This window comes from Monopterus albus, unplaced genomic scaffold, assembly GCF_001952655.1.
Source record: "Monopterus albus unplaced genomic scaffold, M_albus_1.0 scaffold22.1, whole genome shotgun sequence".
Classification (NCBI taxonomy): Eukaryota; Metazoa; Chordata; class Actinopteri; order Synbranchiformes; family Synbranchidae; genus Monopterus; species Monopterus albus.
In genome coordinates this window covers 1,320,258-1,335,580 of record NW_018127902.1, presented here as the reverse complement: position 1 = coordinate 1,335,580, position 15,323 = coordinate 1,320,258, and the positions used below count along the sequence as shown (strand labels likewise).

The window sequence follows — 15,323 nt, the reverse complement described above, 5'->3', positions numbered from 1 at the left end:
ACATTTGAGCCGGCAATGGATTCATCAATTTTCCAGAAGAAAGTAGGACCGTCTCTAGTATTAAAGTACTCAGAGGTTCGTCTTGGGAAGACTGAAGTAAATGGATATAAACTATAATAAGAACAGTGAGAATCCACAGTCTGCCACAGCTTTACCTAAAGTACTAGGTATCTACACTTGCATGTTGCTACTTTGCGCTGTAATGCCATTGTTGCTGTTAATTTACATTTAACATTCGTATCTAATTTGCATTTGAATGTTTTATCTATATGCATTTTAATGTTTTATCTCTTTGTGTATATTGTATTAAGCACTTTGAATTGCCTTTGTGTATGAATATGTGCTATATAAATAAACTTTCCTTGCCTAAGAATGGGTAAGAAAAGAGTACTGTGCAAATGGAAATGTGAAAACACAGCAGGTGACATTCTCTTGGAAATATAAAACATTCCCTAGCACATCCAGAGGATATCTGCATCTGTAATACCAGTGCAGCAAGCCTAGTGCAAAGAGGGCAAACATACTGGCAGATATTGTGCCAACTCAGTGGCTCGGTCTGTCCACAACATAGTTTCCACTGAGACACATCCAGACACTTCACAGTACAACACATTGAAAGTCGTTGTCCGCTGACTGCGGTATTATCCATTGCACATGTGTTAGAAATCATGTGTCCAGCATGGCTTGAGATGAATGGGATGAGGCGAGGGGTCAATTCCTGCTCTCACTGTGTCCCACTTTGGTGACAATGAAGCATATTCTGGTTGCTAGCACAGAGTGATCTTGGCAGAGAGGTCGGTATAAAGGTTTTATTCATCTACTGTGGCCAGTCACAAAGAGATCGCAGGGGAATGGATGAAGGGATGGAGAAAAAAAAGTTAGGATGAGCATAGCAACACTGAAGAAGCTGAAGCTCTTCTGTCTTAAATGAGATTTGGTTTTGCTCATGCATGTGGGCTGTCTTGTCTGTGTGCTATTACACGCTCTTCTAGAACACTTGTGTATTTATGTGCACAGCCGGTGTACATGTCAGTGTATCTCTTTATTAGCTTGAGTGCAGTCGCAGCGAGAGCAAGATGAGGTTTTCATTAACCTCATGCCGTGAGAGGGCACTGCTTGGTCCACCGGTAATGCTGCCCTGAGCAGTTTCTGCTCTCCTGGCAGATCAGTATAATCTTCCAGGTCTGTTTGCTCTGCATCATACCTGACAACATGAGAGGCCTTTCATTAGTGAAATGAGCTATACCACAGGGGCCAGCGAGGTCAGCTGTCCCCAGCCGAGAAGGTCCGTGCAGCTGGGTTCTCAATTGTAGGGGAACAGCAACGACCATTCACAGTATACCCAGTGCATCGCTTGTGGGCATACATATACTAACTTTACATGAACACAGATGCACCTACACACATCTTCTTACTTCAGTCACATCCCTCTTTTATCCCAAAATGTGCAGCCATTAGCTACAGTGTGGTACTCCTTTTGAAAATGAGTGCCATGTTGCTATCAGTCATCAAAAACCCACTTCACCTTCTGGTCTTCATACCTTGTTTCTGCGACTATATGGTGGTTATTTTCACACCGGTGAGAAGGTTCTAATGAGAATCAGCTCTTCACTGCAGCATCTTGCTTCAGCTTTCCTGCCCTACTTGTGTCTCATTTTCAACTGTACTGCAGCTGGCTACATTTGAGATTAGTTGAGGATTTTGATTTGCCCTTGGGAAAACTGACATAATGATTTTGTGCACCACAAGAGAAAAACAAAGGGAAGGATAGAAAAGAAAAAGGGAGAATGGGGGGTTGAAGATGGACACATTGTCAGGTCTGCGTTTCTATAGACAGCACATTCTGTCTTCACCTGATCTCTTTCAATTTTTTTTAACCCAGCTGCCACGCTACTTGAGTCCAAAAGTCACTATTGACAAGTGCAGAAACAGACACACTTAGCATAGCAAACCTCACACACAACTCTGTGTTAACTCCCCCATCTTAGCTTTGTGGTGTAATCCCATTAGAATCCATTATGCAAGGTGTCTTAAAGTGATCCTCCTTCTTTCAAAAGGGGGGAGAGGTTGCTTCCAGGGTGAAGAAGGGAGACAGGGAGGAAGGATGAGGAGTATAGGAAGAGGATGGTGGTGCCGCTGTACAGTCATGTGACTAATTTGTGTCTGTTGCGGGGAGTACGGGCAGCTGGCCAAAGTCATCCCTCCCTCTCTTTTCATCCTTTGCTCTCTGTCTTTCTCTTCCTCAAACCCATGCATTTGTTGGTGCGCTATTGCACTTGTGTTTTTTGCATGAGTGCAGTTGCCTGTTTTTGTCATTTAGGAGTACCAGAATCCACACACAGTCACTACATGCTTTGTTGCTGACCAAGTGACTTCTGCTGTCACTAACCATGTCACTCTTGTGTTGCTTCTCCCTCAGGGACTATGGCTCCAAACGCAAGTCGGGTAAGTCACCTATTTTCCTTCGCTCTCCTCCCCTAAAGTTAACTTCACTTTCCTTTCTCGTTAAACTTAATGCTCTTAACAAAACCACTTTTTAAGATCCATGAGGGGACATTATGCTGCATGATGTATGACTCCTAAACACTCTCTCGTGTCTTGTCTCTTACTCGTGATGTCAGTGTGTGGTTTGTTTACTCGTCCCTCTGTGGGACTTTCTATTGAGTCTGTCTTGAGGTCCGTTCCAAAAGCTTTCAAGGCTTCTCCTCCTGGCTGTGGATTTGCCTTGCAGTCCAGGGTGGGGTTTCAGATTTGTCTAATAGTTCCTTAGGAGCTCAAAATAAACTTGGTATTGCAAAAGCAATTGATGGTGAGTTTATTCATGGACTAAAAGCACAGGCACTCTATGAGCTTTATACAAGGAACTGTTTTGTTCTAGTTCCAGTGAGGTCACTGCCAATTCGATTACATCCACATTCTTCAAAGTGACTTGATTTCTTGGAAGCTGATTGCTTCTGTAGATAAACCAGCTTGTGTTTTTATTCTCTACATCCTCTTAGCGTAGCACAACATGTTTTGAAACAGGTGGCTTTTATACCTTTTGTGTCAGTCGACACAAAAAAGTTGACACAAAGTCACCTGACTGGGCTGGATGCTACACTAACCCAGTGATTGATGTTGCATCCTCAAGTAACATGAAGCAGGTCAGTCAGTGTAGTCAGTGTGCTTTACTTTTGGAATATTACATAAAATCTGCAATCTGTCTGAATGGAAACTGTACCTTGTGTAAAGGAAGGTGTTGGATTCTCTCACCGAAGTACTCTCTGCACCTGCTTTCCTCTCTGGGTAGTTTTTTGCCAAGAACTTGCACAAAATGTTAACATTATGGGAGAAAACTAAATTTTCATCTTCCAAACTTGCCAGCATTCGTCTTTTACATATACTGTATATATGGTGATGTAAATGAAAAGATTATAGCGATCCATTGTCTTATCATGTGTTTCTTGAGCTGCTGCTCTCAGTATAAGTCCTTGATACACTTTCCCATTTAGAAGCGTTTGTAACCATGACAACATTTTCTTTCTTTATTGACAAAAAACATAATATCCACTTGTTGTGGTTGCTCATGTTTATTTGCCACCAACTAATCTTAGCTGTTGGTGTAGAGTTAAATGTAGTTTTTCCTCTCACTGTTCATTGTTATTCATATTTTCAGGCCAGTTTCCTATTAATATCTTTATTTAAGTTTAAACAAATGTTTCAGTATTTTGGAAAACATCTTACATTGTTGAGCTGTTTCTATGTTTTTTTGTTTTTCTCTCAAGAAACTCATGCTTTGCACAGCACATAAACTGGGTATTTATTGACTCACCATTGTGTAATATCACGTCAGTAATAGAGAGGGGCAACATGGATAATGCATAACAGATGTATTAGTGGAAAAAAGTTGTTTGGGGTTTGAATGATTTCCGGGTCCTTTTTTCCCATGTTACCTGTAATACGTTCCCAGTGGCATAAAGTACATTATGACATAGCTCAAAAACACCTTCATCTAGTGTCATGAGCTTCATTTAAGACCCAGTCACAAAGGTGAAGAACAATTTCATAACACTTGAAACTGCAGAACTGAAATCATTTCACCCAAAATTTGTGTTTCAGTTAATTCATTCATGTTCGTTCAATTCATTTTTTATGTCTTTGCCTCCTGCTTCATCTTACCTCAAGTTAGCAGGGCACATAGTTGTCAAGATGTGTTTTAGGGTCAGGTCCAGGGAGTTTTCAGGTGTCACAACCCTGTACTCCTCCCTTGCAGTGCTGCGTGCAGATGGAGCTCGTGCTTCTCCATGTGAGGGCCAGATTCTGAGGGAACGGAGGAGGGTGCTGTTTGAACTGCTGAGGCCACAGTGGCTGAGACTGTCAGACAAACACTAGTTTGTTTACGTGGCACAGTGGATAAGATTTCAGACTGACGTTGGAATGGTCAGTCGTATATTGTTACTTGGAGGAGGGAGGAGGGCTGTGTCAGTATGCATGTGTGCATTAGTGTTTTTACAAGTGTAGGCTTAGTGGACAAGGGCAGTTTGTGTGTACATATCTGTTAAGCCGTCTGTGCTTATTAGGGTCTTAGAGCCCGGTTGTTGTTTGTACTGTCAGAAGCTCCTCTGTCAACAGACACATTTGTAAGACACACAACCTCCATTACCTGTCTCTATATAGGAACCCATAATAAAACCCTTCTCTCTGTTGGCTTTGACGCATTGAAGATCACACTGAGCATTTAATTGCAGCAATAATAATGTCAGCCCACTCCTATTGCATTAATGTTGAAGATACGGTAAAGTGAATATTGATTTAGGCAGAAAAATGTTAATGGTCTTTTCCAGCTTTATAGTAGGAAGGCTTAGCAAATATGACAGAGCCTTGCAGTTATGTCCAGCACTTAGTATGTCTCAGTGACTCGTCTTCAATCAATCTGAAGGAAGTGGTGTTTAAAATAAAACCTGATGGGAGGGCTAAGTCAGGGAACAGACTAAGGAAGAGAATAGAGAGCCAAGAGAGTCTAGACAGTCTAGAGGTGACAGTGATCACTGTGGAACACATGTGACCTGTGATGTGATTTGACCTCATAGTGTCAACTCTACCAGCTGGGGCTGAGTACTATTTGTCATTGTTACTGTTTGTGTTTTGCCAGAATGGTGTCATGGCTAACGCAAGAGACCCTTTCACTCCCCCACCACCCTGTCTGCACATTTCATTTGTCACTGCAAACATTTGTGTCACAGCAGGGCATCAGTAGTTTCATATCTGTTCTTCTTGCTAAAATTGTATCAATACTTGTTAGCTTCTGCCCATGGTTTGACATTGTTAGTGATGACGATGCTTAGCCACTGTGTGTTCTTACGAGTGTCGGATCAATACTGGTTAGCTGTGATTTGTTAGGCCTCCTCTGTCTTGCTGTCAGTTGACAGAGGCTCATCATTTGAACTCCTGACTGTGTGCAGGTAGTAGCTTCAGCTAGCATCATGAGGTTGGATGCCCAGTCTGTCTTTGTTTATGATCTCTTAAGGTTCTAATCTTATTTTCTTTGTGCCTTTTTGATAAAGATGAGCCTGGGGTTAAACACTTAAAGTGTACAGTGTTGATGGTTAATGTCCCTTATGTGTACTCTCCAGATGAGACCTTGTACTTTGAAGGCTGCAGTCAGATGTGTCTGCATCTTTTCTTTCTAGTTCTATATTTGTCACTCTATCTTCACCTCTACCCTCTCTTTCAGCCTTGCTTTTCATCTTCTTTATCTCACATACTTTTTAAAAAGACTCCCTCTGATATGGTTAGACGTTCCCCTAGCACTTCTAAATTCCCAAAATCCCTTTTTACTTCAGATGTTTGAAACTCTGAAACCCAGTAAATGCCAGTGGGGGAACTATAAGTCATGCTAGCAGTATAACTTTAGAAATGGCAATGTTGTTGCTCAGTCAGTGCGATGATGCACAAATGATTGCAATGAAATTTGCTACAGACATTCATGTCTGTCATTGGATGAATTATAAAAGCTTTAGTGCTGATCCAGCACTATCATCGGGTCAAACTTTAAATTTGTCCAGTACTTTGGTTTATGACCCTTTGCCTGAAAAAATTGGTACATCCTCATGGAGCTGCTAGCATTGCTGTAGATTAAACCTGCCACAAGTCACCATCAAATGCACAAAATATTTAATCACCACAGTTTTTCATTTTACATTTACCTGCCCTGATGATATAAATGAGCACAGCTGCAGCTGTGTTATTTTGAGCAGATTTCCCTGTATTGGGCAGAGGAAAGTGTAATTTTACAGCGGCAGAATTTTAACATTGGTTGAGGAAACAAACAAACATATTTCTGAACTGCCGTCACATAGTCTTCTGCCAGTCAGTCGTCTTTTGTTTCTTTGGTGATTGACAAGCCTGCCCTGAAAGCCTGTGAATGGCATTCCATACAGAGAGGTGATTTAGAAACGCCCTCTCCTTCCTCAAATGTGTTCCTCAAATGTGCAACTTCAGTGGTGATGCTTTTCTGGTGCAGAATTCCATTGTGAATCCTTGGTAATTTCAATGTTTAGCACAATAAAAGAGTCAAAACCTTAGTAACCTGTACACTCAATGTAAGTAATTTGCATTTACTGTAAAATGTAGTGTTAATGTGATGTCCCTTGACTGTATTGTACAGGATGAAGATAAATTGCTGTGAAATGCAGCAGGAACTGGTTCCTGTGATCCCCAGAGTTTGAAAAAGGTCATATATAGATATTTAATTACAGTGAGCAGCCTCAAAAGATACTAGACTCCCTACAGTCCTCAGGCCATTGGTTTGATATTGCTGATGGACAGAATCAGGGACTTTTCTTTCAAAACACAATGCACTAAATTAATACAAAGATTATAATCCACTCCAATCCAAACTTAGATAGAAAAGATGCCATTTGTCACTGTCCCTAAGCCCTTAAATGCAGTTTAATTTAAACATTTGAGGCCTAGGAAAATAACCCACAGCAGCAAGTGGACACAGAAACACCAGCGGTTCTGTTGGTTTATGGCTTTATCACCCAAACCTGGAAGGAACTAGACATCTGTGTGTGTATGTATGGAGCAGGGTTGAGTCAGTAGGGAGATGTTGAGTGCTAACACTGAGAGCAGCCGGGTGGGTAATAATCATGGTAGGGCGTTAGTGAGCAAGGTTTGACCCTGCCTGACCTGGGACCAACCCATATCCTCTCTGTGGGATTAACATCAATCCAGCAAAGCTCCTGAGACTCTGGTGGATAGTGGGAGGGGATCTGGCTTTTATTATCTCACGTGAGTCAACAGAGAAGAGCTGCTGGATTCTCAGCAGGGGCAGCACTCGCCAGGATCAAATAGAGCATTCTGCTCATGAAGTGTAAAAAAAGTCTTTGACTGTTAATTTATATACATTAGCCAAGGGATTTAGATGTTTTCATGCACTCTGAGCCATAAAATGAGATGTAGTTGGTAAAAGCTAAATCTGAGTGCACAGAGAACCCTGAAATTATATGATCCTTTTCACAAACATGGATAGAAACTTTGTCAGTGATTTGAACAACAGCTTTGTGTTGTACAGTATGTCACAATTGTAGTGGGCTGTAATAATTCAAATGTTATTAACAGAAAAGTAAGATGTCTTTGATGTTTGATACATGGTCTAATACAAACCCCAATTCCAATGCAGTTGGGACATTGTGTAAAACATAAATAAAAACAGAATACAATGACTTGCAAATCCCTTTTGACCCATATTTAATTGAATACACCACAAAGACAAGATATTTAATGTTCAAGCTGATAAACTTTATTGTTTTTGTAAATATTCACTCATTTTGAATTTGATACTTGCAACACCTTTCAAAAGAGCTGGGACAGAGGTATTTTTTACCACTGTGTTACATCACCTTTCCTTTTAACAACACTTAATACGCATTTGGGAACTAAGGACACTAAATGTTGAAGCTTTGTAGGTGGAAATCTTTCCCATTCTTGCTTGATGTACAACTTCAGTTGCTCAACAGTCCAGGGTCTGCGTTGTTGTATTTTGTGCTTCATAATGCGCCACACGTTTTCAATGGGAGACAGATCTAGACTGCAGGCAGGCCAGTCTAGTACCCGCACTCTTTTACTACAAAGCCACACTGTTGTAACACGTGCAGAATGTGGCTTGGCATTGTCTTGCTGAAATAAGCAGGGACATCCCTGAAAAAGATGTCGTTTGGACGGCAGCATATTTTGCTCCAAAACCTGTATGTACTTTTCAGCATTAATGGTGCCTTCACAGATGTGCAAGTTACCCATGCCATGGGCACTAACACACCCCCATACCATCACAGATGCTGGCTTTTGAACTTTGTGCTGATAACAATCTGGATGGTCCTTTTGCTCCTTAGCCCAGAGGACAGGACGTCCATGATTTCCAACAACAATTCGAAATGTGGACTCGTCAGACCACAGCTCACTTTGCATCAGTCCATCTCAGATGAGCTTGGGCTCAGAGAAGCCAGCAGCATTTCTGGGTGTTGTTGATGTATGGCTTTCGCTTTGCATGGTAGAGTTTTAACTTGCACTTGTAGATGTTGCGCCTATGTTAACTGACAATGGTTTTTCGAAGTGTTCCTGAGCCCATGTGGTAATATCCTTTACAGAATGATGTCTGTTTTTAATGCCGTGTTGCCTGAGGAATCGAAGGTCACAAGCATTCAGTGTTGGTTTACGGTCTTGCTGCTTAAGTGCAGAGATTTCTCTGAATCTTTTGATGATATTATAGGTAGTAGATGATGAAATACCTAAATTCCTTGCAACTGTACATTGAAAAACATTGTTCTTAAACTGTTGGACTATTTGCTCATGCAGTTGTTCACAAAGTGGTGAACCATGCCCCATCCTTGTTTGTGAATAACTGAACCTTTTGGGATGCCCCTTTTATACCTAATCATGATGCTCACCTGTTTCCAATAAACTTGTTCACCTGTTTAATGTTCCAAACAGGTGTTTTTTGAGCATTTCTCAACTTTCCCAGTCTTTTGTTGCCCCTGTCCCAGCTCTTTTGGAAGGTGTTGCAGGCATCGAATTCAAAATGAGTGAATATTTGCAAAAAACAAAGTTTATCAGTTTGAACATTAAATATCTTGTCTTTGTGGTATATTCAATTAAATATGGGTCAAAAGGGATTTGCAAGTCATTGTATTCTGCCAACTTCATTGGAATTGGGGTTTGTAACTGCTGTGCTTCAGCAAAGCCAGAGGGCAAAGGCACAAAGTACCTGGAAAGGAATAAATTTAAAAACAATTGTTCCACATATTGATGTCTAGAGTGGATGAAGAGAAGATGCACTTATCTGTAGACTTGTTTCAAACTTTTGATGCAATTGTAGCAATGATATTTAATGTGATAATTGGGGTGGGGTGTCATTTCTTCATTTTCAGCATTCAGCATGCTAACATTGTCATTATGACCTGTTCAATGCATCTGTATTAAAATAGTGACTAAATAAAATATTATCCAAAGTAAAAAAGTTGAACAATTTATATCCAAAACTATAATCAAAGCATACGTATAAGTCTAAGAATGTGGTATAGCAACTTTTGATAATTGCCACAGATAAAGCCAATATGAAAGAACTAGCAGCGATGAAGTCTGACCTTCGCGTCACCTCACGAAGGCTTTGTTTGGGCTAGTTGGATTGAAAGTGTGGCACTAATACATAACACACAAACTACAGTCAATGGCTGACTAGCACATACGTTCTGCCCCTGCGTGACGGAAATAACTCCCCCTACCAGCTGGTGACAGTAACTGTATTCAGAAAGGGAAAGAAGAAGAGTTAGAATTCGGCAATACAAGCTTTAAACAAATCAATGTAAACAAAGCAGCTGTTGTTCAACACAAATGAATACCTGTTGTTCAACAAATGCCATTCTCTGTCCTTGGTCTTTTGGTTGTGGAAGAAGAAAGGAGGTTGTGGAGGTGAAAAACAAGAAGAAGCTGCCCTAAATCAAATCATGGCACAGGCACAGCAGAGGATGTACTTCCTGCGCCAGCTCAGGAAGTTCGACCTGCCCCAGGAGCTGCTGATACAGTTCTACAGATGAATCATTGAGTCTGTTCTCCATCACTGTCTGGTTTGGCTCAGCAACCAAACAGGACAAGTACAGACTTCAGCGGACAGTCAGGACTGCAGATAAGATCATTGGTGTGAGCCTGCCCTCCATGGAGGACCTGTACACCTCACGGGTCAAAATGAGGACAGAGAGGATCACTGCAGACCCCTCACACCCCGGATACAATCTGTTTGAACTCCTCCTCTCTGGACGGCGTTACAGGTCATTGTGTGCCAAGACAACCAGGCACAGGGACAGTTTCTGCCCCTAGGCCATCGCTCTGATGAACACTTAACCCACGACAGTATGACTGGACAATAATCGTCAGTGCAATACCTGTGTATATATACATTGTACAGATTATACAGACTCGTACAGGTCTCTAGTACTCTGTTTTAAGTACTCTATTTTTATCCCTAATTATCTCATTTCAATCAACATTGTCTGCATTGTTTACTGTCTGTTTATACTGCTTTTTCTCCATTGTTTGCACTGGTTGTTGATGTTGATACTGCTATTTTGTTATATTACACAGCCTTATGCTGGTTTACTGTCTGCACATTGAGAGCCGATGTACCTGAGTCAATTTCCTTGTGTGTCTGTCATACCTGGCCAATAAACTGATTCTGATTCTGATCATGCAGACTGCAGCCACAGGCTGAAGAGGCTTTACTGAACCATTCTTTTCTCTTGCATTGAATTGGTAAGTTGAACAGCCAATCAGGGTGGTCTCTAGCACTGACAAGGCCCAGTAGGCCGCCGGCGATTCAACATGTTGAATCAACTTTAAAGCCGCTGATAGGGTCTGACTTGTGTCAACGATGCGGGACAAACCAGGAAGACGAGCCCCAACAGACGCTCACCAAAAGCCAGAGAGGTGGCCAACCGCCGACCATTGGCTCGGTGGGTCATGGCCCTTACTTTCACATGTTCAATGAGTATACAGATTGCCAAGCTACAACCACTATTCAGTCATAGTGATAAGTGTTAGCTGTTTAAACCATCACTGCTTCACATACAGGTGACAGGGGAGTATGGAATGTACATCTGAGGGTGACAGTCTGGAAATGTAACCTTTTCTTATTCCGGTAAATGCTACTTTCTGCAGCTTTGATAAATCCTAAATCCTGTAGGGTTTCATAAATAAAAATTGAGACATGATGTAATTATGCTGTGTATAGCCAGCATGTCCCTGGGTCGCTCCACATTGAAATCTGTTTAAAAGACATCCTGTTTCACTTGTTTATAGTACAGATGTCCTAGTGCAGGATACTGCTTGTTCCTCCGAAGTTTACGTGCTAAGGGGCCAACATATTTTCATTGATTTCCATACATAAAGCAGAGTTGATGCTAATATTGATTATTTATCGATTATTAGTATTGTATTATTAAAGCAAAACATGATTATAAGGTCAAATATAAGTATACAGGACATGGTGATGGACATTTCTTGCAGGACATTCCTCAGTAACCTGCCCTTTCCTGGTCCTGGTTTCAGTTCCTTGATATTGTTATGTTCTGTTTCTCAGGTATTTCTGCAGCCGTAATGGTAGCTCACCTCCAGGGAAAGATGACAGCCAGTCATGAAAATATTATCTTGGTCTGATAGATCTCAAATCAAGCTTCTAATCATCGATGCCTTAAGGAAGCCTCAGAGTTTTAGCTTGCACCCCAGATCTTTGATCAGTGCTTCCTCTGTCTTCGAATTCTCTGAGGTGTTTAATTTGTCAGCATGATGTTTAATTTCCTGGCTGGGGTCAGAGATGTTTTTGAAGACCATGGGTGGGGAGTCAGGAATAGCTTTAGAAGTGGCTGACAACCATCTCAGACATTCCAGGAGCTCCAGCTAGACGGATGGAATAAATGGAGAAGTATATGACGAGATAGAGGAAGGGGAGTATGGGTAACGTCTTGCAGTAGAAGAAAACAAGGTTTGAGTAAGGCTTTAAAAAAATGGAAGGATTGTTTGTAATACATAGTAGTTAAAGAGTGGCTAGTTTTTCTCTGTGTGTGTGTGTTTTTTTAACCATCAAAAACTCTGGAGTCAGTTCAGTGTGAAGAAGAGTGTGTATCATTCCCAGCTCAGCAGGGTCAGGCATCGGATCCAGTGCTAAATGTGCAGGTGTCTGTGTCTGCCTCTTGGTGTGATAAAAGTGTGCTCTGCCATACTGTTACTCATGCATGCTGTCAAACTAATCTCACTGTGCTTCTCTCCTCTCTTCTCTCCGTCTACAGTATGGATGTACGGCTTTACAGACAGCCCGAGGAAAGAGGCCTCAGGTAGCCTTGTGTGTCTGTGTCAACAAGTTGAATATGCATGCGCTGCTGTGGCAGAGCAGCATTCCAGCTGCATCACGGCAGGGTTTTCATTTTATTTCTTTGGCACTTCAGATTTTTATCAATGTCTGCTTTGCATGCGCTGTCATCAGCCTCTCCTTCCACCCATCTGCTCAGACCCAGCCTCTCTCTCTGCAGTCTTTCCATCCACCTCTGCAGACCTGGCTGGCCAACATAACAGCTGGGCACAGTGCCAGGACATGGACCCTTAGATCTGCATGTGAGGAGGGGCATTAGACTAAAATCAGGCGTCAAGATTCTTACTTTACATTTGTCTGCAACATGGTTTTAAATTGATATCTGTGACCTCATCCAACATTAGGGGTATAGTAATGATGAGTCAAGAGAAGAAGAAGCAGAATGGAAGTTGTCCCTAGTTTGCAAGAGAAAGAACATGTATAAACACACATACTGAACAAATATAATCACAGATTCATCCATCTGGCTAACATTTAGCCCATGATCCTTAAGACATTTAAATGTAATTGAGGCATTGCTGTGACAAGACACAGATATTGTATGTTATTTCCTTCCATTAGAACTAGCACTGTGTCAGTACTTGTTAGGAGCAAGACAAATCCCTCTTTGAATAGACCGTCAAACAAAGAAAAAACTAAGTGTACAACTCGGAGATAACCTCAAACAGCCATACTGTAGCTTCAACAAAAACAGTCAAACTGTCACGCAAGGCAGAATGTAACAGGTCCATGAATTCACATAACAGGACTCATGGTGTGTCTCAAAGGCATGGCTGCCATTACAACACCATAAAGCTTGTAAATGTCTGGATCTGTGCTGCTTTATTACCTTAGGCTGACTTTGATTGCTCCCTGCAAATAGGCTGCTTACATTCTCCGCTTTTTGTCCCTTTGCTTTATTTCACCTCCTGGGAAAATGCTAAATGCAGACAGAGGTAAATATCCAGTCTAGCCTGGTGGTGGTGGAAGGTCATGAGCATTCCCTGGTGTTTTTTGCCTGTTTATTTGAGTAACAACATGTAGAGATGTTTGCTTTATGTTTTAAGCACTGCATAAATGCTTCAGCCTCTTTTTATTTATCTGAGTTGTATGTGTTAAATTCTCATAAAATGGTTAAGCCAGAGTTCAGCTGCATGTATAAGTCGTTCCCATATTATGTGTTTATTTGAGTCTCAAGACTTCAGTAGACTTAATCATAGTCAGAACTGGTTCTAAGCTAGGCAGATCTTCTCTTAGATCTCAATGAACAGTAGCATAGCACACAGGATATGCACAGCTTAACTCCTACAATACAATTCTTGTTCAGGGTCTGACAAAGACTCAGATGCTGCCTGCAGAGAATTTACTTTCTCAGATGCTGGAAAGTGGAAAGACAGAGAGATTTGCTGACAAATCTCAATGTATGTTTGTTGCTTAGCTTTATTCTCAGCCACAAAGATTGTGTTTTTCTTCATCAGAAATGAACACTTCATTTCTAAACTGTCACTGCTGCTGCCCCTTTGTGATCAGCAGTTAGCCATGGACTAGCTAGGCTTAATCTGCCTAGTTTCATACGTTTATTGCCATCTGTCCACTGCATGTTCTCTGTTTTCATCATATTTACTCTGTACTCCTTGTCTATACATCTGATTCAGTCTTATTTTTCAAAAGAATGAAAAAGGCTTCTTGCTGCAAAGGGAGATTCATTTTTAAAATACACTGTGTCTTTCCTAATTGACCTCCAAAATTGTTACTGACACTAAGAGGCTGGTTGAAGACAACACAGTGCCGTTTGCCAGGGATGAGCCTTTGTCTGATTCAATCCACAGTCAGTGTGATGATGATGTGAATCAGTGGCTAAGATTTGTCTTTGGTGTAAGGGAACATATTGCAGCAGGTGCAAATATGTTGATGAACATCGAGTTTCATTACATAAGAACAAATCCAGCTTTTTTAAATAGCCAGCCTAAACTCCCTAGGAATTACAGTATCATCTTTAGGAACAAATACTGTGTTCAGTGCCAATGAAGGTGTTTTTGAATTAATAATTTACATGTACAGTCTCCCTAATGATCTAGGTCAATTCACTATTTATGTTCTCTATATTTCCCAAAAAATATCTGAAAAAATTTTACATTTATAATGTATCCTTGAACATTTTGCCCATAAAAAAAACATTCACATGGAAGCCATTGTCACTGCTTTTGATTTCAAGTGGCAAGAAATCTGAGTTGTTTGTGGGCAGTAGACATTAAAACTAGAGCTACAGTTTTATAACCTGTAGGTGACTGTCATATATCATTTCTAATCATTAAAACATCTAAAAATAAGTGATGGGCACTTTTGTGTAGGGGACCCATTAAAGCTAAAAGAGTTAAAGTTGCTCTTTAACACTGCTGTCACTAACCTTAACCCCACGGTGAGCATACTGCAGCTGCTGTGCACTAATGTTGTATGAGTAATGTTTAAAAATTGCTTTCAGTGTACATGAGTGTTACTAGCGCATGATTAAAATACAGCACTTCGAGCAGTCCAGTATCAATGTGAGGGGGTTACATTTGCTTGATGATTTCCTATGATCAGCTTTTTGGCCACTGCTTTTATAATCCCTCCTGTAAGGAATCAATGAGGTAATTTATAAGTAGTAAAAAATAACTGTGTATGAGTTTTCATTTTTTCATCATCTGAATCTTCATGCCTCATCTCTGTGTGGCCAGACAGGCAAGCAGCTCCCATCTGATTTGGACCATATGAAGTCAGTAAATAAAATCACTGCTGGCACTGAAAAGGTTAAACATCAGAGAAGAGGAGAGAGAGAATCCAGTGGCCTAACCCCAACTGAAATGCTTTCTTCTTTTGTCTCACATAAACATGGACCCAGCCTCCTTCCCTGTTTCTCTCTGTCTCTCTCTCACTCCTAGTCCACTCATATGTTTCTATTTAAGGC

General features: G+C 41.1%; 1 protein-coding gene across 1 annotated transcript in view; it reads left to right on the top strand.

Annotated features, from left to right (window-relative positions):
- Positions 1–15,323, top strand: part of sh3pxd2aa (SH3 and PX domains 2Aa) — a 126,310-nt gene that overhangs the window by 65,928 nt on the left and 45,059 nt on the right. The window contains 2 exon segments of the mRNA XM_020594229.1: positions 2,420–2,445; positions 12,318–12,362. Of these exon segments, the coding sequence (XP_020449885.1) occupies positions 2,420–2,445; positions 12,318–12,362 (71 nt within the window).